Source organism: Semicossyphus pulcher, unplaced genomic scaffold (genome assembly GCF_022749685.1).
Source record: "Semicossyphus pulcher isolate SPU_LCO1_2020_fin unplaced genomic scaffold, fSemPul1.0.p SCAF_17, whole genome shotgun sequence".
Lineage (NCBI taxonomy): Eukaryota > Metazoa > Chordata > Actinopteri > Labriformes > Labridae > Semicossyphus > Semicossyphus pulcher.
In genome coordinates, this window is record NW_027211681.1 from 19894302 (window position 1) to 19917371 (window position 23070).

At 43.7% G+C, this 23070-nt stretch overlaps 1 protein-coding gene across 3 annotated transcripts; it reads right to left on the reverse strand.

Moving 5' to 3' along the window:
- On the reverse strand, nucleotides 1-22892 carry fam193a (family with sequence similarity 193 member A). 3 transcript variants are annotated; one of them, XM_069665942.1, is made up of 23 exons: nucleotides 22540-22892; nucleotides 19877-19951; nucleotides 18123-18365; nucleotides 14282-14457; nucleotides 14019-14186; nucleotides 13386-13632; nucleotides 13178-13302; nucleotides 12889-13036; nucleotides 12728-12802; nucleotides 12568-12642; nucleotides 12368-12480; nucleotides 11744-11986; nucleotides 10470-10626; nucleotides 10159-10305; nucleotides 7898-8176; nucleotides 7425-7647; nucleotides 7008-7322; nucleotides 4956-5238; nucleotides 4681-4867; nucleotides 4244-4483; nucleotides 3185-4079; nucleotides 1354-1435; nucleotides 1-1020 (listed from the first exon to the last, which is right to left on the reverse strand). In XM_069665942.1, exons 1-23 carry the CDS (start codon nucleotides 22759-22761, stop codon nucleotides 927-929), a joined length of 4812 nt encoding a protein of 1603 aa, XP_069522043.1. In that variant the 5' UTR covers nucleotides 22762-22892; the 3' UTR covers nucleotides 1-926. The 3 variants fall into 3 exon arrangements, with proteins under 3 accessions (XP_069522043.1, XP_069522042.1, XP_069522044.1); XM_069665941.1 differs by having other exon boundaries at nucleotides 6960-7322; XM_069665943.1 differs by lacking the exon at nucleotides 22540-22892 and adding an exon at nucleotides 22325-22393 and having other exon boundaries at nucleotides 6960-7322.
- Between the last annotated feature and the right edge of the window lie 178 nt (nucleotides 22893-23070).

Sequence of the window (23070 nt, forward strand, 5' to 3'; positions counted from 1 at the left end):
CATACTACTGTATTCCATCTTTCAAAAAAGAAAGACAAGATTTAATATTACTTAACAATATGTTAAAAGTAGCCAGTTTGGCTTCAGTGTTAATACAATATACACTCTATAACAGATTGATAGTGTGAGTATTGTTCTTTTTCAATTTCATTCTGAAAGTATTCTGATACAAGCTGGCTACAGGTCAAAAAGAAAGAAAACAAAAACTGTAACTGGTACACTTTTACTCAACAGTTTGTTAAACAGTACTTAAAAACCAAAAAAGAACATTGTCAAGTATTACGCTTCCTCCTTTCTGTGAAATAGGGTGGAGGTGGTGGTGGTGGGGGGTTGGGGGCAGGGAGTGGAGACCAGCTGACCAAGCCCATTCCCTTGTCAATCATGTGGATGAGATGCCGTGCTAGGAACGGGAAACGATGGGATAGTAAGCCACAATATCTCAAATACAGCTTTTAATTCATTACATTTCTCATTTTTTGTAGTTTCCTTAGTCTCTTTTTTAGGTAGGAAACCATCCAGACAAAGTTAGCATCTTCTGACTACGGGTAAGCCATTATCTGAAAAGAATTTCAGACCATGGCTTCTTTTCAGTCAAGAGGAATGCCCAACTCAGACTAAAGCACACAAGCACGCAAGGAAAATTAATCAGATGCAAAGTAGCAATTTTGTGATTCTTTTTGTGTTGTTTCATTTCATTTTAAGTTTAAGTTCTGCAGGTGGATCAGTCCAGATGGATCCGTGTTGGAACCACACAGCGACGAGAACAAAGCAAGGCAGCGAGGGTGTGATTTGGGCACAGCAGGAGAGAAGTTCTGGGAGGACAACAGCTGGGTGGAGGTAAAGGGATGGGTGGGAGGGGGGCGCCGTGTGGGTCGGTATAGCTGTTAAGGTACTGATTGTGTCCTGACAGTCACTCACTAACACCCTCAATGTGCAGCAAAGGTAGCTTTCTTCAAACTAAAGTTTGACCAGTTGATGGAAAGCCTTTGGCGGGTCTGCCGGGCAGAATCCAAGCAAAACCTGCAGGGAAAACAAAAAAACATCAACAATCATGCTGCCTCACTTTCATGGTACCCTGTGGAGGTTTCTAGTAAAAAAAACCTAACATTTATTTATTGAGGGTTATATAACCTACATTATTTACATTCATGTTTGCATGCTAGCAGTCAACTTCGTTATTGCCTTTTGGTAGCACACAGATCAGTGGCTACAGAACTGCTATCCAACGGTCACAGATGTTACAGATCAACACATCTTTCCATTCTGCCACTAATGGTGAAAACCTCCACAAGAACCATGTTTCTGAAATATCTCATCACTATTTGACAAACTTAGTAATTCTTATACACATACCTTTTGAAATATTCCACCTCCCTCTCCGTTTCATCCATTTCAGTGCTATCCAGGTCGATGTCTTTGGGCAAGAACACGTCATCTAAAACGAAACAACACACATGAATGATAACTGCCCCTTTTTCTAACATACAGCTTCAGAAAAAAATTAAAGAGACCTCTCCAAATTGTCCTTAAATCAGCATCTATCTCTACATGTCATGGCCGGCCCAGTCCAGATCTGAACCCCATTGAAAACCTCCTGAATGTGATCAAGAGGAAGGTGGATGGTCACAGTCAACAGACTGGTGGAGAGCACGTCAAGATGCATGAAAGCCGTTATAAAAATCTGGTTATTCCACCAAATAATGATTTGTGAACTCGTCCTGAATTAAAACATTAGTATTCTGTTGTTTAAACATGAACATGAAGTTGTTTTCTTTGCATTATTCGAGGTCTGAAAAACATCTTTTGGTTATCTTAATCAGTCGCCATATTCTGCAATTAAAAGACCTAAATGAGAATATTTTATTTGGAGGTAGTGAGAAATGTTGTTTCTCAACAGAAACACAAACCTATAAAAAGAAGAACTAGAGAAAGCTTCTTTTTGCAGGGGTTTTGTGGAGAGTTTTTCTGAAGGTGATTTAGAAGTTTTGTCACTGGAAATTCTAAAAAGAGTGGAACACAGGTGCTTCCAATGATGAAAGGTGGTCTCTGATGCACCTGTCATACAGTCACATTTGCAATTTTTTTTCTCTTATTGAGTTTAAAGCTTTTGGAAGCTAGAAATGCATCTATAACATAGCCATGCCATTGGTTATTTCTTGTTTAGTAGGTTTTCTCGAAGATTTTCATGTAAATAAATGTCCGTTAAGTCACTATCTATCGTCAAATGAGTTAACACAATGGTGATTGAGCCTATGGCCCGCCTATGAAAGCCTTTGCATTTGCAGTATTACAGACTGGGTGTCTGGTGCGATCACAAGCGGCGCCCAGTTAGTGACACGTTTTCCATCACCCAGCAGTGGTTGGTCTGCCAGACAGGGTAGGCGGAGCTAAGCGGCTGCCTTTCTGGTCTCTGCAAGTGTTGCGAGTAAACAGTAATCTACTATGGCTGAACAAACAAAGAAAAGATGGATGACTACAGATACAACTTCAACAATAAGTGAAAATCCAAAGAAAAAGAAACAAATTCGACGCTCAGATGAAGACAAACAATCTGAAAAGGAAAGCGACCGTCAGCGAGGAAAATCAAGAGTTACAACCAGAGCCAACCGTGGACGTCACACATGCAGCACTGTCTGGATATCTGGGAAGTGTGCTCCCGCAGTTACAGTTTATCGCCACAGGTGCCGCCAAAGAGAACAATTTTAGAGAACAAGATTACCACTTTAAGAGCCGGAGTGGGGCAGAGCATGTTTTGAGATTCGCATCACTTTGGGATTCTGTTTGGCGCCCAGTTTCACCGCTGGCATCTTATTAGTGGATAAGGTTTTTGTACACAACACCAAAAGTGTCATAGGTGCAAGTCCCTCATATGAGACACAGTAAAGCTGCAACTCTCCATGACAGCCACTGATGGCAGTGAGAAATAAAAGACAGCAGTAATCTGCAGAGTGCGCACATTCACTAACCGAGCTGTGACATCATGGTTATACTGCATAATGCCCAAGAGACAAGTGAGGAAATAGATATCAGGCTTAACCCGTCTGTTTAGGTCACAGTTCATATTTCCCTCACCTAGCATGATGCATGTGGAGCCACATTTATTATAGGACCAAGACAAAACTACTGGACATATCTGATGTACACACAGCTGAATGTTCAGTAAGTGAATCTTACTGGTACCAACCTATTGAGGTGTTCATCTTGTCCCCCTTCTTCTTCTTGTTCTTCTTGGTCTTGCCTTTGGGCTGTGGGGACTCTGCAGTGGGTGGTTTGCCATTCTGCTGAGTCTGCTCGGACTGGAAGGCAGGAGGGGGAGACGGGGAAGGGTTGGACACGGGTGGACTTCTCCTATCTTCCTTTATTTGGGTCAGCGGTTGCTGCTGCTGCCTCTTTCCACTGGTGCTTCTGTTGTAACTCCTATCCTCCCTCCTTGGTTCAGTGGTTGGGAGAGGAGCCAGGGCCTCAGCCTGCCTGATGCGCATTGCTTTGGTGTCTGTTGTTGCCGTGGGGGTGGTGCCGTTAGCTAGCTTTGCTGTCAAATCTGAGCTTTTGGGTAACTCTGGGGCTTTCTTTACAGCGGCCTCACAGGGAGCCACTTTAGACTGCTTTGTCTTAACTTTACAGTTAACCTCAAGCTGTGATGTAGAAGTGCCGTTGTGGAGGATGGCTGGAGAGTTGGGGATGTTGGTCTCAGAAGAAAACACCTTCTCACTAGTGTGTTTGGGGCTGTGCAGTGCGTTGGGCCGGGGTATGGGGTCAAATCTGGTTTCCTTCTGATCAGGTAGGCGGATGAGGGTTTGAAGCAGCTGTGACTTTCCGTTCTGTAGGTTGTCTAGGACGTTCTGAGCTGTCTGTTTGAGGGGCTGTGGGTTGTTCTGAGGGGGAGCTGTGTTTTCCTTTGCTTTCTCTTTCTTTTTCTTCTTGGCAGCGCGGTGGTGCTGCAGCTCCTGCAGCCGGAGGAGTTCTTTTTGAAGCGCTGCTTCTTCCTCTTCCTGCCGCTGCCGCCGTTGCTGCTCCTCCAACAACTGCAGCTCCTCCCTTTCACGGGCCTCTGCCTCCAGACGCGCCTTCTCCTCCATCTGAGACACATAGACATACACTATCAGCATTCTGACAACTTCCACAAAACACTTGCTGTCGACATAAAGACCTACAATGCTACTATATATCTGTATTTTCAGACTGTGTGGGTTCACACCAGAGATTTTTTGCAACAAGACTTTTTATTGGAAGGAATAGTTACCTTCTTCTGTTTGTGCCGGGCCCTTTTGGCTGCCTTAGAACTGGAGGCAGGCTTATTGTCAGCACTGTTGATGAACTGCAACAAGTCCTCCACCCGCCTGTGGTCCTCCACCCCTCCATCCCGTTCTATTATTGGCTGCTGCTCCTCACGTTTGGGCTGCTCCTCCTTACGTTTTGTCAGACGCAAGCGCAGCTTCTCTCGCATCTCTGCATAGTTTCGACTGGTAGGAGCAGCTGGAGGCTGGGAATGAAACAGAACGTAAATCAGTCACTGAGGTTACTATGAATCCATTCATCGATCAAAACCACATTTGAACATTATAAGTAAATATCTTAAACCTAATGAAAAGTATGAAATTCAGATGATTACTTGTTATTTGAATCTGCCGGTTAGTTTGAGGTGAACATGCTAATTTCAGCGAGTAATGTGAGTCTTACCCCGCCATGGCCAAAGAACTCGCAGTAGCAGCAGTCACAGTACTTTCCTTCTTTCTGGTTGGTGGAGGTGGAGGTGGAGGAGCTGTGCTCGGAGCAGCTGTCCTCGTCCTGACTTTCCTCTCCATCGTACGGCGGATGCTCGTATGTCCCGTTCCCCTCACACCGATGACCTTCACAGTCAGGATCACTGAAAAGAATGAGACATACAAATTGTCACAGCAGCTATTTTTCTATCATCATCGTCATGAGCCTGTAGGACACAGTGGTAGTCTTACCTGCAGACACTGGGTGGAGCACTGACAGGACCGTCGATTGAGGAGGCTGGAGGCTCGGCAGGAGGGAGGCACAAACCCTGGTGGGCCTCCATGAAGTCTGGGGCCGGAGCAGCCATCTTTGGAAAGGGCTGGGATCCCATTGTCGGAAGGTGTGTGGTGGGTGCTGGAGGCAGGGTGGGGCCGGAGAGGGGAGGGAGGGAGGTCAGTCCTGAAGGGCAGCTTCTAGGGGGCGCTGGAGCGGGTTGTCTATGGTCCTCTTTACCTAAATTATGAAATACATCATCTGTAGGAGACAAAAAGATATGATGAGAGTGTTGTTGTGTTCTCAAGATTCACAAACCTTTTAAACAATGGAACAAGTTGTCAAAAATATATTAAAAATAAACACTTCTATTATAATTATAATTATAAGTTAAAGATTTACTGAAACTGAAATTTTATTTTCTGCAGGGATAAAGGGTTATAAATGCCCTACAAACAATCCAACTTTGGTCAGCTGGCTGACACTTTTCACGTAAAACTTGCCAGGCTGATTAGGAAAGTTTAATGGTACAAAGCGATAAAAGTCTTATCAATAACGGTGTGTTAACTACTTACTGAGCTTCTTAAAAAAGGGTGAAAACAGTCTTGTACTAATGTTTGTAGGCTACAAAGGGCCATCGTGTACAGAATCGTTTACCATTGTTTCATTTATTTGTTGTATTTGTTGACTGTTTCAATGGATGATTGTGATTTAATTACGTTGACCCTAATAAATCTACCACCACTACATGTAATAGTACTAATAAATCCTGCATGCGAGCCTACATCCAGTAAACACAGTTGTTCTACAAGTGCAGCACCTGGCCCATTGGTGCTATCCTTTTCCAAAGCAAGCCTGTCTTCAGAGAATGTCACAGTTAACATAGAAACCTTAAAAACTACAACTAACATGTTCTGTATATAACATTCATTCATATTCACATTACTGATGGGTTTAACAACAGCCCTTTTTACACTGCGGCTCCACCACAGCTCCGTAATAAAGCTCTGCCATTACGCTGCCTTTGCCAGTTTACATTAAACCAAGCAAGGTGTGAAGACAGCCCAGTGTGTGTTTTTACAGTGCTGCAGAAGCAAAAGGCGTGTGACGTGTAAACAAACACACGGCGCTGTTCCACCCTGCTGGCTTGCCTGTTACTACCTCTGATGCCGGCTCAGAGAAGGAACAACTTCGCCCAACCATTCCGCCTCTGTGCGTTTTACATAAAAGACGAGGCACAACAGAGGCGTAATGAAGCTCTGCCTTTGCCATTTTTCAGTGAACCAAGCAACGCCACTGTAAAGCCGCCTCAGTGTGTGTTTTTACAAAGCTTCAGAAGCAAAAGGTCATGTGACGTGCAAACAAACTGCCGGCTTTACCCTTTACATTAGGGACTTAAAGCAGCGACGGGTGAAGGGACGGCTACGGCATTCGGAAAGAAAAAAAGTTCCACTTTGCGCACTTCCTGTCATTGTAGCCCAGCTGTCTACTAGGAGAGAAAGACTGATGTGCCGTAGTCAGTACAACGTCAGAGTGTAAGCATTTTTTTATCGTATTTGACACCATCATTTCATTTATATTTGATTCTACTTTTAGTAGTCGTATGGATTATCAGAATATTTGTTAAAGATACCCGCTAATTTGTTTTTCCTGTTTGTTATAGACATTCAGGAACAAATGGTTGCTTAGTGACTTTAGATGTCTATCACTACGGCAACCCGCTGGAATGGTTCACGGGCGCTGTAGCTGCCCGACGCAGGCTCAGAGAAGGCCCGACTTCTCCCCGCCATTCCGCCTCCGTGCATTTTACATAACAGACGAGGCGTAACAGAGCCGCAGTGTAAAAGGGGCTATAGTGCGTCACAACTGTAATAACTCAGTGTGTAATAGGTGTGCTGACTGTCTACGTGGCCCATAATTTAAACATAAATAAGCCCCATCATCAGTACAAACCTAACCCCTGCTCCTACCTCCTATATTACCTAAAGAGTTGGGTCTTTTGGATGCTAGGTGGATGGGTGGGTTATTACTTGACTGGACAGTGGTGGCAGTGCAGGACACGGAGGATGTGGAGGCGGAGGTGGCCATCACCACTCGGTTGGTCTCCATGAAGGCATCCTGGAAATTGTAGAGACACTTCTTCTTGGCGCCGCTCTTCTTCTGCTCTTTGGCTTCCGAAGAGGAGCACGACGACGACGATGACGACGATGAAGACGATGATAATGACGAGGGAGTGTGGGAGGGAGGGGGGAGAGGGGTGGGCAGTGGAGGGTGTTCCCCTTGGGGGCCGATAGATGATGTGGGAGGGAGGGGCACGTCAGCGAGGGGCGGTCCAAGCATGTCACCTGTTGACAAAGAAAGTTAGATATGGAAGGTTTTAACCGCCTTTGAGACAAGTTTTGGAGGCTTTAATCGATGAGGATTTCTGCTGTGCCTGAGTGGCTCACCTGGCAGGGACTCGGGCAGCAGCACAGACGGATTCCAGCTCTTCATCACAGCAGCATCCCACAGGTTCTCAAACTTGAGCGAGAGGCACTGCAGCGAGCTGTTCCAGTCACCTGCCCCGCCCGCACCGCCGAAGCAGTTCTGGTAAACGTGCTCGGGTAACGACGGGCTGAAGGCCGGCTGCTTGGCCGCCGAGTGGTTTGATGTAGGGCTTGGGGGCAGAGGCTTAGGAAGTGAAAGAAGAAGGATTTTAAGATGTTGAACAATTTATTTGTTGAGTTTAGTCTGACACCTTGTGGCAGACAATCAAACTGAAACTAGAACATAACAAGGCTCTTCATTGTTCCTGGAACTTTAAAAAACCCCCGTGATAAGGAAATAAATCAATATTCCCCTAAAGACTCTCATTACGCGCTGTCGAAAGAAAGTAACGAGGAAGAAAATAACTTGTGTATCGCTCGAGAAAGCGCCTCACCTTGTTGTGTGTGAGAGGAGGACTGGGGGGGTAGAGCGTGGGGTGGAGCAGGGGCCGGGAGAAGTTGTGTAAGGGCAGGTGACCGTGGATGTGGGGGTAGAGGTGGAGGGCGGGGTGGGCGGGGGGAGCCTTGCTGTCTGTGAAGAACTGGTGTCCGACGGTGGGAGGAGGTGCAGCGTGGAGAGGGCTGGGGGGCAGGCATGTGGCGGGGCCCAGGGTGGAGGAGCCGGGGTCCTGGTTGCACACGTGGCACTCGCAGGCGTGCTGGAGCTGTTCTACCTGAGAGCGGTAACACAGAGTCAGAACATGTTGTTGGATGGTGTGTGTTTCACTGCCCTGCTCTTGGTGTGATTCAATAATAGTATATATAGTAGAGTACAGTATAATAGTATATACTTAATGTAGAAATGGCACAGCCTAGGTTTATGAGATTCTAAATGAGCTATTTGGTCGTTTTGACAGTTGGTCCAACAAATTAAACGATTGAAGGCGTTACCTTGGACCTCTGTATTTTTTTTGCTGTTTTCTAAGAATGTATTTACAAAAAGATTCATCAAAATAAAATTGTTAGTTGCAGTTTTCAATCAAGGATACAACATGGGGACTAAGACCATGTCCACACCTACACGGGTATTTCTCAAAACGTAGCCCTTTCTTCACCTTTCGTCCACACAAACGTTTTAGGTCACTGAAAACGGATCTTTTGTAAAACTCCAGCATTAAGACTTTTAGAAACTCTGTTTCCATGGAGACGTGTAGACGGGGTAAACAGCGTGTTTGGCTTGTGACGTCAGGCTGTGTGCCGTTTTGTCCTTTGTGAGGCGTCACAAATGAGTCGACATTCCTTGCAAAACGACAAACGTGACAAAAACAGTGAAGCTTCTATTCTTGCTAACAGGACGTTTTACACGTTCACACATATGTACAGGCACTCGTCCACTACATTGAGATATAGTATCTTCCTCTGTGCGCCACTGCAGCTCGCCAGGTCATCCGGCTATTGATTTTTTCAGACTTGTGATTTTCTTTTCCTTCTTTGCATGACCGGGGTTATATCGCCACCTGTTGGTGTGGCATTCTCATGACAGCGTTTCTGTTGTGTTTTTGCGTTTTTGCTTGGACAGGGATTATTTTATAAGGAAGGAGAGAAAACTCTGCTTTGAAAAACACCCGTGTACCTGTAGACATGGCCTAAGGCAAAACAACGGAAATAATGACACAAAATGTTCGTCAGCGGTCATTTTTCCATGACAAAGACGAGATGTTGACGAGCTAAAAATAGAGAGGTTGACTCTCAAGAGAGAAAAGGTTTTGACTACAAGTAGTGACTAAGATGTGATGTTTAGATTCTTTCTGTTTTGTTCTTGTTTTTTGCTTCTTTTTTGCTATTTTAATCTGTTATTCACTTTGTATGTCTTTCTCTATGATTTTAAATTGCAGAATTGTTTGTTTTTCTTGACCTATTCGAAATAAACATGACTAAACTAAACTAAACTAAAGATGTGATGATTGTTTATGGACTAAAACTGGACTAAAATATTTTGAGTTCTCCTCGACTAAAACTATTAAAGGTGACATACAGTAGTTTTCTATTATTCTAATGTGTTTTTGAATCACGTTGGTTTGTTTTGTTTTCTCCTTCCTCCTGAAACCAACAAGCCGTTTTGACTTTCAAAAGTCAGACCTTAGCCACGATTGGCTGACAGTATTTGGAGTGACCGCGAGGCCCCTCCCAGATGTGTGCGATCCCACGTGGGGGAGTGGCCGCACTGCATTGTCACTCCAAAGTTGTAGAAAACATGGCTGGTCTAGGATCGGTTATTCGTCCTCATATGTACGAGCCAGAATCACCAGGAGGTATCGGAACGGTGAGTTGAAATCTTGACTGAAACGACTCGACTACAAACGTAAGCAAGGTTCTACGTATAAACCTGCAGCTGTTCTGAACGGGCCGTTTCAGAGGCGACCTTTTTAAAAATGTAATTCTGGAAAAACGCGGAATAATGCAGTTTCACTGTGAACAATAAGCACCCAAAAATGTGAAACCCATGCAGAATATGAGGCTATCCGTTTAAAAGATACGGCCCCTTTAAAGGGTAACGATGACTAAAATGTGACTAAAACTAATAAGAATCTTCATCTGAAGATGAGTCCAAAGGGAGCCACTTTCAAAATGATTCACCCTCACATGTAAAAGTAACAACTGTGTATGCGTTTCTATTAATCACAACATAAAAGGCTTCATGAAAGTGTTTGAACACCTGTTGGTGGCTGTAAGACGGAGGAGGACTGTTGGTCTTTCCTGAGGAGCGCTCCTCCTGCTGCCCTCGGGGCTCCCCACAGACCTCCCCGTCGGCTTCCTCCTCGTCACCCTCTGATGAACTGCTGCTGCTGGTGATGTGAGGAGACTGTGACAGAGATGAGTGGAAAAAAGAAGAGCTCAAGAAACCGGCGAGGAGCGATACACAAAACATTTCGAGAACTACCAGTAACCCACTAATAAAGAACATCAGATTCATCATCTGGAAACTCGGCAGGGAAATTCACAAATCTTGGGCATTTTGTAACTCACCCCTGCCTTTAGTCCCACGTTTTCAGCTTCCCCATTCATGTCACTATGGAGGCCGTTAACAGCTGCGGTCACGACACCGTTGTCCTCATAACCACTCATAGGGTAGATGTCCCCAAACTTACTGGACAATGGAGGCACTTCATCATCATCGCTAATACTGGAAGTCGACAGAGATGAGTGGTCAGGTTAGGGGGAAGTGAGAGAGGGGAAATTATTGTCAAAAGGATGAAGTGTGCAAATATGATTATCCAATCTACACATCTAAAAGTTTGTTTACAAAGCAGAAGTTATGTTTCCATCTGAAGTTTTTGGAACTTATAGTCCCAGGAAATACTTCTCATGGAAAAGGTTTGTTCACACAGCTGTCGTTTGCCTTTCTCTGCAACCTTTAAAGCCACCAAGAACAGGCTTTTTTTAAACATACTTTTTGTGTACGACTATGATGTCATTGAAAGTGACGGCCAGGCGGGTTTCTGATTCCCACAGGAATTTGTCACAAGCATAAATGCTCAATAGGGCCCGGACTCTGTCTTCAGTCCATCGGCCATACTGGTTTACTATTGCAGATTTTAAAAGCACTGGAGTACTGGACCAATCAGAACGGTCCAGTGCTGTAAGCCCCACTACCTATGTTCCTATACTTTTGGAAAGTATCATCTCCCGAAAAGGAACTTTTATGAGGGTAAGATGTCGGGATGACGATCGAGAACCAGTATTTTTTTGGTACCAATACGTGATTGGTCGGTACCAAAAGTACTGTGAAGCTCATCGACAAACGGTGCTCCTATTTAATGTTAACATTCTGTCTTATTTCAGGTCATTTTCATTCAATCGCTTCATTCCAACGTAGCTGGCACCCGTCCCCTAGTGAGGACGAAGCCACCGTCGTCAGGCAACGATGTTGTGGTCTAATTCTGGAGAAGGTCAAATTTAACTCTGCTGCATCTTCATGCATTTTATGTAAAAAGGTAGTTGCGTCTAAAAGGGGGTAACACCAGCAACCTTACGAAACATCTGAAGCAGTGCACGTTTGCTGTTACTTGTGTTACTGTTAGTGCGTCCTCTCTGCAGCCTCCGGGTCCCGGTGGCTCCGATAGCAATGCTGCAGATGTTTTTTTTTTCTTCTTAAGATCATTTATTTGGCATTTGGGAGCTTTAATGACACGTGCTGCACCATGACAGCTCCTCCAAAGGCTCTTAGTCCCTTGTAAAAGTTCCTGTGGGGCAAACACCATTTAACAACCATGTGAAGGGACAGTTACTGGCTGACTCACAAGGTGGTGGGGTCCCCTTCGGGCAGAATGAGCCGCGGATGCTGCTGAATGGTGATGGGAGAACTGGAGTTGGAGCCCGACGCTGAACTGCCGGAGGAGAGGCTGGGAGGGTGAACCTCTGCCAGGTAGTCGCGGGGAGGTTCGCCCTGCAGGGGCAGCTTGATGTGGAGGTCCTCAGCGATGGGAGAGTCCATGATGCCACACGTCAGGATGTGGGAGAGACTACAGTCGTCACATGTGCACCTGGTGGCAGAGGGCGGACATACAGGCATATTTATATCGCAGCAATGATCAAGGCACTAGCAAAACCATCAACTGGGAATAAAGGAGTGGAGCTAAAGTCAAGCATAGAGCTTACATGTGGATACTCATTTAAATAAGGATTACGGGCACACCCATACAGGCAGAACTGAAACATCAAATTCACAATGTTCTCACACTTTAGCTCACTGACTTATTGATCCACAGGAATTATATTTAACTCCCCCTCAACTCTAAATTGGGGAATTACATCTTTTATAAATTGAAAAACATTTCTATGAAGTGATTGATTGATTCTGTTTCTACATTGGGATTGGTTTGATCCCAGGGCAGATAACATACTAGTGAATCCTGGAAACGTACCGTCTTCGATAATTGCAGTTTGGACAGTCTGGAATACTCAGACGGGATGAGAGCATCCTCATAGTGTCTGTGAAGTTGTTGTCTCCGGTGGGGGACTTTTTGCTGTTAGGTAACTGTAAAGAGAAAATAAAAAGCCGCTCTGAAGGACAGTTTGGCACCTTTTAAATCGGCCAGGACAGCTCCATATTCTTGTTGTGTACCTGTTCTTCTATAAATCTTCTCTGCTTAAAGAACTCCCAGTCCTCCTTCAGCATTCTCTGCTTCGTCTTCAAAGTCTGGAAATGGGCAGATAATGAAAAGAACGTGAAGTTCAATAAATGACAGAAATATATGAAGTGTTCTGGTTTTTAAGTCTCTTACGTTTTTGCTAATCAAGGACTTGTGCGGCTCTGTTCTTTGGTTGGTGAGACTCTGACCTTCCACCTTAAAAAGCAGCTGCAAAAGAGAAATCCTCACAGCTTTAATTACTGCTTCTTTATCTAGATACATCTCTTAAATATGTTTGTATTGGATGTGTTTACCTGTTCGTCTACATAGTCATCAATCCTCTTCTCACACTCCTGCCATTCAGCTGCCACTGAAGCCATTTCCTGCTGCAGCTGCTGGTAGCTTTCTAACAAGGTCCTGTACATGTCTTCATTGTATGAATCATGCGAGGCTGTGCCATGTCTGACAAAGGATGCAAGATACAAGCCGTTAGAAACACTCGCTTTTGCAGATTTAAGTAGTCAGAAGTTCATTATTAAAAAGAATGCAACCTTTAAAACAAGATTGGTCTCATTCAGGTTCAAAAAGTAGATGTTAACTTACTTCAGCTGTGCAACCAGTGCAGGTAAACTGCTGTGCAAGATCGGTTCAGAGAACACCAGATTCTCAAAAAGGTGCTTGTTGTGCAGCTCCCACGTCACCTGGAATTTCTGGAGGTGCTCATTCTCCTAAAAGAAAATCAAATCAAAGTTAAAAGAAACGCATAAAAACAGGTGGTGAACAGCCTCTGCAGGACGGCTGGTAAACTGACCAGGGTGAGCAGGAAGCTGCTGATGGTGCGTGCAGCTTGACAGAGGGCGCTGTACTCCTCCAGCAGCAGGGAGACGAACTGGTAGGCCTGAGGAGGACCCTGGGCTGCAGCCACGTTCCCTGCCGGTCCTGTCGTCTTGGGGCCTGTAGATAGGTGTTTCAGTAGCCGCACCTTCATTTCCAAGACGTATTCACGAGCCTGCTGCTCTAACCGTTGATACAGCTGGTACGGGTCCTTCTCACAGAGTCTATAGAGGGGGGGATAAATGGCAAATAATCATAAAATGAGAAGAAATAATTGCAATTAAGCGAGAAAAAAATAGAAAAGCCCCCAAAATAAAACTGTTTTTCTCCCTTTGTGACTGATTCAAATGTTCAGTGAGTCATGGCAGGGCCTACGATCCTGTTTCAACAGGACATGCATCAGATTAAGGAAATAAAGATGCCATTTCATGGTTCTAAGGATTACAGAAGGGAAGGTACTAGTTACAGCTTGTTGACATCATTGCTTTCAAAGGCCTCTGATTGTTTTAAAGGAGGTGTATTTCCTGCATCAAAAGGAGGCTTTTGTAGTTCAACAGAGCCCCCTAGTGGACAAACACACTGAGTGACATTTAAGCTAATGTAGTTGTACCTGTCAACCAGCTCCTTCATGCCCTCCTTGTCCCTCTCGAGGGGCTGGTCGTGGTCATCTGCTAACGGTGTTCCCGTCTGACGGTAGATGCAGCGCACCAGGTATCGAACCTCCGACCAGTGGTTCTGCAGCTGCTGCGACTCCCTCTCTGACTCGGCAGAGATCTCCCTGTAAGTCAGGACACAACAAGTCAAAAATCAGATCAACTTTACAACAATTTAATAATACACATTTACATTAAATGCTTATCAATCGGAACGGACCGCCGCTCGTTGCAGGCTTCACAGCTGCACACTGTGTCAGCAGGCATCGGTGCGGTGAGGTCCGGGGCAGGGAGCATGGGTAGTGTAGGCACAGCAGTGGTCAGTCTGTCCCCTGTGGCTGCCTCCTGGCCCAGGTTTCCATTCCCCACAGGCATGTGCAAAAGGAAGTCCTGGCTCTGAGGGAAACACGAGAAACAGAAGAATAAGATACAAACAACATTTGATATTTTCCTCAAGATTCCAAAAGTAACGTATCAATAAGTGTATTGTATTTGTTTTGTTCATGTTTTGATGTCTAAAGTACAAAACAGAAGGCAACAGACGATCACATGACGACAAATACAATATAGGAGTTACGATCAAACATATATTGCATTATATTTTGATATCTTTGAATGGGGCTGCATGATTATGGCCAAAATGATAATCATAATCGTTTATTCTTTTTAGGACACATTTTTTAAGGTACTTTCACATTTAAATAAACAAAGTAATGCTTTCAGTTCCATTTTGTGCTACATTCAGACTCATGTACAAATTTTGCATCAGACTTAAAATCAGGTTCTTAACCTGACTTTAGCGATTATTCTAGAGGTTAATAATTGGTCATTTCGGTCTTTCTTTGGTAGTTGGGTGGATAGGGTGCCTCGCTGTCTGCCTGCTATTCCTCTCAGCCTTCAAACACTCATCATGCTGCACTTTGTGCTGTTTCTTTCAGGTGATTGCCCAAGTTAGTTGTGTTGCTTTGCGGCACAGACACAGGTTTCATGCACTCTTTGCATATTTTTTTTTTGCCGCTTAACATCACTTACCCTTAACCTGAAATACCACCAAACAACCCATGACGAGTCGTTTCAAGTGACCGGTGTTTTGCGTAGCGCAACAACAAGCAGCGTTCAAAACGCGACTGAGCGTCAGTTTGATATGCAGCGGTTTCCTACGGGTGGAGCGCGCATCTCTAACGTCAATCAACTATTTAAATCGTGGGAAGCCAAAATCGTGTTCGGCATTAATATTTGATTAATTGTGCCGCCCTACCTTTGAAATTATATTTTTACTAACAATTTACATGCAGTGAATTTAGAGTGGATACACTATCAAAAAACATGATATCGCAATACTAAACTAAACAAGACTAAACACATACAATCTGTTTATAAATCCAGAGTTTTAGGGTTGCAGAGGTGTGGACATTGTTACGCCTCAGTAACACCTCTCTCCTTGTTCACTGTTGCAGCTACAAGGCTGAGAAAAAAGACAAGCTGTGAGCAAGTTTGTTCAAGAACCTGTTAAACCATCAGGCTGCCAACACTGTGCCCGTAAAGCAGGGGTGGTAAGGGATACACTTTTCCTGCTTAAGTCACGTTTTGGAGTTTTGAGCTTTGACGTCGGTCATTCTCCTGATTCTGATCTAACCATCGCCAACCTTTTGGAGCTATAATTAAGTGTCTCATTTCTGCTTCAGGCAGTTCTTTTGCAGCTGTAAAGGCCTTCCAACGGTTTGGCTCCGTTAACTACAGGGCCATGACATCTAAGTCAGCATAGTACCCCACTGAGGATGCAATGGAACAATACATTTATGAGGAAGCCAAACCCAAGCAAACTAGCAAGGCCGAGGCGACCACACCCACGGCTGAGGAAACCTCCTGACGTACCTGACGAGACGTGAGGAAACTCTGATCAATAGCAACGAATCAGCTCCACAATGTCACAGTTACAGCTGACGAACTAGTGCTAGGAAGTATTAGCAAGTGTCTGTGACCTAATGCACAATTCCTTGCAGTATAACAATGAATCATGGGGTCAGTAAGGCAGTGTGTCTATGAGCCCATTGCAGCGAACACACTGCATGTGTAGAAGCACAAATTCTAAGCGATACCAGGTCGAAGTCAGAAATCTGCTACAACACGGAGATTTAATTCTATTTGGTGTTTGCTAATGATTCATCATTTTTCCCATAACTCAGACACATGACAGCGATGTGCAAACAGCCAAACGAGACAGAATTTACTCTGGGTTAAAGCGATAATTGTAGTTATCAGGGATGACTACGTATTATTTCAGTTTACTTGAGGCTCAGGTCGCACAAACCCAAAATAGAGCCAATACACCGCACAGTAAAGTGTCAGCGGGAAAACAGTCACAGCTATAACAACCAGCTTAAGGCTCTGCTTCAAATTTTATAGTGCGATGCAAAACTGTTACACTGCTTACACGGATTTCTCTGACCAATACATTGAAACCAACAATATATAATAAAGAAAATAATCAATAGCAAACACCTTTATAATCACAACCCAGTGGAAGGAAAGTTTTCCTGTGTTGAATCACAAGATTTTTCCATCTCAAGTCAGTGTTTTTGCAAAGACACAAGCGGAGCACATAGGCAGGCTGTCTGACATAAAGAAGCTCTTTATATGAGGAGGCGTTAGTCTGAGACGTCATGGCATTCATACAACAGAGGCCGGAAACGTAACTTACAGTCATGCTCTGACGTCCCACGAGACAAGTCATCTTCAAGTCAGTGTACTTATTTATAGATCATAGCATTCATCCAAAGCAGAGTCCTTTGTTTTAAGACTTTGACAGAATGAGCATATTTTTCACCAACATACCATTTTATTCCTTAAAGGGCCAGTTCACCCATTTTCAACCTCAGTCCTATCATGCTATCGTGGGGAGCTAATGCCATTATGGTAGGGGGACAAAAGCAATTTCACTCTGTGCCTTTGGAGGACGCTATCCGCTTCTCCAATGGGCCCTGGAAAACCTCCGCCAGACTGCGTAAAACGCTTGCTAAACAACAATTCCTCAAACTAGAGCCACTATCCCACAGGTCAAAAACACCGCTAACACACAGCTTTTTTGCTCAGTGGGAAAGGTTACAATCGGCATTCAGACCCGGGTCAAATGCAGTAGACCCGGGTAATTATTGCCTCGGCTCCGATCGGCATTGATGGGAACACAAAACCGACATACTAATCTCCACCTCCTTTCCGGCGTGATGCTATGCTCCGTCTGTAACTTCTGCGTCTCTCTGTCATCCCAGCAGAAAAGAGGCAGACAGGAGTATACTCCACTGGCAATGGGAACAGAGACAATCGGCATCTATAAGCAGGTCTGAAGAACCCGCATAAACATGCTGATTTTGGTGGGAAAGGGGTATAGGACGCCCGCTTCCTATGTCATGTCTTGTTCAAAATCATCAGGTTTGAAATGTAGACTGCAGACCTGAAGATTTTTTAGACAATCCACCGTTATATTCTCATCATATTCCAGATTCTGTACCGCTCTGAGCCATTGCCTGCAGCGGAAACAGTAGTATTTCGCTCCAGCGTCTCTCGCTTGGCCGTTCCTTTCAGAGGGAGGGGCGCAATGCACGCTGGGTGTTGTAGGAACGTAGAAAGGGCGAAACCACAAGCTGTTTGTACAACTTTCTCCACAGCTATGGCGCCAATTGCAAATATTATTGCTTCTATTGATTACAGAGAACACCAGCTTTGACTGACAGTGGCTTTTTCCCAGGGGCCAACTGCTCCTTTAAAAGTGAAACCAGGTCATCATTATAAATGATAGTATGTCTTTTAGAACATTATCAACAGCCACAGCTGCTCCATCTGTTCAAACTTCTCTGGCAAACAAACAGAGGTGAAAACAAGAGCTACAGCATCCAGTGAAAAACTGACCACAGCTGTGTGAGTTCAACTGCAGATACGAGAGATCAGCGCTCAGACAGATAAGGCTTTAAAGCAGTGGACTGAAAGGGCCAGAGGACTTTTTGCCAGTCATGTTTCCACTTCAACACCACATCTTTAAAGCTCTTCATACCCAGATGACTTACCCCCAACGACTGCTCCAGCGCCGTGTGTCGGTCCTCCTTCTCCACCGTGCGTCTGCAGTCAGAGCACACCCACAGAGGCAGCTGGAGGGCACTGGGTGTCTTGATGGGCTGTGATGTACCGTTCTGGCCCGAGATCCCTGCCTCTGAAGGCACGGCAACATCTTTGCGCTCACATCTGCATAAGAGGCAGCGATCGCCGGCCGTGTAGGGGGCCCGCTGGTTCAAGCCGAACGTGAACGGGGTCTGTGGTGAGGGTGGTAGCAGGAGGAAGCAGACAGAGGAAAAATATCAGTTATTTGTTCAAGATAAACATTAAAGCACAAAAAGTTGGATTGTCTGACAAAACTATTTCTCTAAAAAAAAAGATTTTCTTATTCATTTGAGGAAAATGTTGCTTTGACAGCATTGGCTCCAACATCGCTCGGTTAACTTCACATTATATCTGTTATAAACGAAGCCAGGTCACACCTTATTCCTCTGAAACCCATTACTTTACACTCAGGATACAGCAGCTGTCCAAGGCACCCTTCTGTACTCCATTAGAACACAGGCACCTCTTCTTAATGCACAGCCTTGCAGTGAGCAAACCACAGAGTGGCACAGACACACAATCTGCAGCCAGATGTTTCAATTAATGATATCCACATAGACTGTTTTTGGAAGCGAGCGAAATAGCTTTTTGGGGGGTTTTAAGAAGAATGCTGCTTTGCATCTATTTCAGCAACTTTCAAGATGTAACAGCAGATCCCAGGAGGCTGTGAATCTGTCGGTGCTCCGGGTTACTCAACTTCACGCACTCCTCCAGCAGAGGGATATTCTAACTAAACTAAAAAGCAGTGCAGTAAACCCATAATCCACCCAATTTTTTTACCTGTATATTTTGGTGTACGGCAAAAGTCAGATAATGCATAACCACTTATATAGTGCAATATAATTGCGTCACAATCAAATCCTTTTTTTACACAACAAAAAAGCGCTTTCAACTATTTTCCTACTTTCATTTTATTACGACGATACCTTTTGTTAAAGTATATTTGACTTTCGTAATCACACGACCGAGTTTGACCCATTTAGGGTCATTTCTTTTCAGTATAACACAAGCCGCATTTATAAAAACAACAAAAACAACCAGGTATGACGACGTAAACACAAGGCAGCGCAGGTCAAGAGCATCATGATATATTTTGATCAAGCATCAGGTAAACACTAAAAACACAACGCTATTCATGGCTTACTATGGCGCATGTAAACAGTTTATAACATGTTCAGTAATGCACATGTTTAATTAGCTTTTTACAGGGATTTTACAAGGATGTTTGTAGATAGTAATTACTCTGCCCAAGATTATTGCTGTTGAAGGATATAAAGTTTGGTTAAAGCCTTTTACCTTCAAGAAAATGCTTTGATAACATTTGAAATGTCTTAATGCTAACATGAAGTTTAAAACAGCAGAGTTGCCAACACTAAAATACTGTTGTTACTGGGCAGGTCTTAAGGGCAAGCAGTCACAGGACAAATAGACTGGCTCCAACCATGTACCAGATGTGTGGTCCACACCTGAATGATGAAGCAAGTCCCATCAGATTTAAATATCCCTCATATTGGTTTCACTTCGTCCACTGAATATTGTGAAAGTGAAACAAAATTAAGTCATCCAGTAAGCCTTCGGTTCTGGCATTAAGGTGTAAACTCTGTGAAAGAAAAGCTTAACAGTGTCCTCAGATGAACTTCTGAAACACCTGATGTATATTTACCTGAAGGACTCCAGAGAAGTCAGCATTCACTGGTCCTTCTGTAAACTGTGGTGTAACGCTGTTGTTCACTTTGACCTGAGGGATACAGACAACTCAATGTTTACACAGAATTGACCAATTATGAGATTGATAAATCACAACAACTTATACTAGGACAGTCCATGAGAGCGGATCACAAGCACTCTTTTTGTTTAGGATCTTTGTCTAGGACTGATATGTGGTTCCTATTCAAGGCAGAAAATGCCCAGGCTAGGCAGATAAAATACTGCATAAACATGATCTATATAACTGGTGTTTGGAGGTTTAAGAGTCAGTAAGGCCATATTATAATAAAACATTATTTACATGGGTAGCATCTAGTTAAGGCTTTGTTTGCTCTTTTGGCAATTTGCTTAAAACAGGCCTATAAACATTCATAAAAGATCGTGTTGGCATAAGATTTACATACAAGTTAATAATGTATAGCTGTGTTAAAACTATGACATATTAATACCTTGTTAACCATTATGGAAGACTATTGTACATTAATGTAACATTAGAAATTAGGGCTGCACGATATATCGCTTAACAACCGCAATTGCGATGTGCAATATTCACAGCACAGGACGTGCGATATTGAAGGAAATTAAGTGAAATACTTCAAGCTGCTGCTTTTCTGTTGCTCAGTGCAAAACGAAAACTCGACAGTTTCTGGTTTTCAATGACTAATTCAATGACTAATCTTTCAATGACTAATTGTTAAATGACTGCTAAAAACTAATTTCTTTAGGTTAGCGTTTTCATAAATTATTTCCGTCTGTGTGTCATGCTTACGTGTGCTTGAATTTATGCTAGTATGCTTGTTTCAGGCACGTATGCAAGTTGTATTTCTGCCTGTCTGCCTGTGCAGGATTTTACATGTGCTCTCTCTTGTATGTAAAGCCCTTTGTAACTGTGTGTTTCAAAAGGCGCTATGCAAATAAAGTTTATGTTATTATTATATATATAATCCACAGGAGAAGTCCATCCGATATCACATTAGTGCTGCTCTTCATCCGAGCACACAGAGAACTGACCGCTGTGCAGCAGAGACCGTTTGTCAGCAAATAATAAAAAGTATGACAGTTAATTCTTTATATAAACATTAAAACACGCTGCGTTTATCTGGTGTCATTTCCTGTATTTTTTAAAATTGCAATAAATATTGCAGAACTAAAATATATTGAAATGTATGTTTTTTCCAATATTCTGCAGCCCCAATAGAAATTTTAAACATGTTTTACAACACTTAATGGAGAGGGATAGAATAATGTTATTTATAGGGATGCACGATATTGGATTTTTTGCCGATATCCAAATATGCCAATATTTTCTGACCCTTTTAGCCGATTCGATACTGATATATTAGGCACATGTTTTTTACACCAAATTGCAGAGAACATCAAGTCTCCCTTGTAGCGGAATGATGCCTGCTCTTATTGTAGTGGCCCACTAGCAAATTCAGAAATAACATAATACAGTGCTTTTTAAAATGTACACATTCAGTAGTGCACGCGCGTTAATGTCAAAGCATTACGTCAAGCTTTTTAAGGGAATCATTGAGCATTTAGACATAAAGCGTCGTTTTATCAGGAGGAAATAACGGCAGAAAAATGACATATCTGCTGATGCCAATATGTCATTTTCAAGCCATAATCTGCAGATACCGACAACGTGTCGATAATATCGTGCATCCCTAGTTATCTATTTGTTGGGAGGGGCGTGTGTCTCATAAACAAACACATTATTTTGAGACTTTAATTTAAGCCATGGTTCTAAAATCAAATAGACAGAATAAAAGACTCATTTTACAGCCATATAAAATTACTACACATTTATAAGCTTAGTTAAGATTTTTGTGACCCCCATACGCTAAGATAACTTACTTTTAAACGACATACATCACATAAACTATTAGAAATAAGTCACTTACAAAGAAGCCAACATCTTAAAGTGACCCTGTTAGTTACTATATTACTACTAAATTATGACAAACAAAGCTATCCAAGTCACTTAAATGGTTTGCCTTTAGATGATCTGTAAACACATACAACAACGTTTAGCTCAGACAAACCTTTATTAGCTAAAAAGTGTAAGGTCTTCTTGTTATAACACATGGAGGCCCGACGGGGCTGAAGTTGTTAGCTCTCTTTACTATTAGCATCAGCTAGCATTCATGTTTATCAATGTAGAAGAAGCCTGTTGTGAACTGTGTTGAAGCTTATACTACTCCTAAGTAATCTTAGCTTGGCCAGTGTAATCTACCACCTACCTGGCTCAAAACAATGCTGCATAAATAATGCTCAAAGTTGTTGATTAAGCTACGATCTCTTAACTTAAGTTAACTATGGTAGTCACAGTCAGAGCATAAGTAGTCTGATGTTTACGACAGTTTGATTCAACATAATAAGCCCAGTTTGACAAACTTACACATCTATAAGACCTGTTAGCTGACATGCTATTCCACAAAGCATAACAACCAGCATTAGCATTGATTAAGCCAGTTAATTTCCAGCTACGTTGCACAGGTTAGTGAGCTAGCTGCCTCAGAGTCGGGCCCTCATCAGATGTGTGTCGTTGATATCGCTGCTAGCTCGTCGCCCCCGTTTGGACATCCAACGGCTCACACTGTGTGACACTCTTACCTCCCCGTTTATGCCCGGGATGGACCCTATGTTCCCGTTGCCTGTGCTGCCAGGTGTTAAAAAGCTGACGACAGAGGCAGGTGTTGCTGTTCCCGCACAGCCCAGGGCCGAGGCAACCCCGGCCTTGCCGCTGCTGGTGTTGCAGACAGCACTGCAGCTACTGCCACCGCCCCGCTTGTTCTTCCTGCGTTTAGCCCCTCGTTTAGCATCGGTTGGACTCATTTTTTCCACAAAATAAACGAGACAACTTGCCGTCCAGACTTGGCAGGGTCTCAAGTGGAGTGCTGGGCGCAATCACTTGGGTTTATGTCCGGGATAGCGATTTAGAGACTCCCAAAACGACAGACACTCAGTTCCATCAAAGTGCAAGCCGACTTCATAGATTCCAATATGGCCTCCAGCTGGACTGCTTCAACCAGGCTCCAGCCTGCGCTGCAACGCAATCGTACGTCGCCCATCCCAGGGCACATGGGAAATTGAGTTTGTTATGTAATGTTACGTTATTGCAAGCGACAGGTTGAAAATATAAAC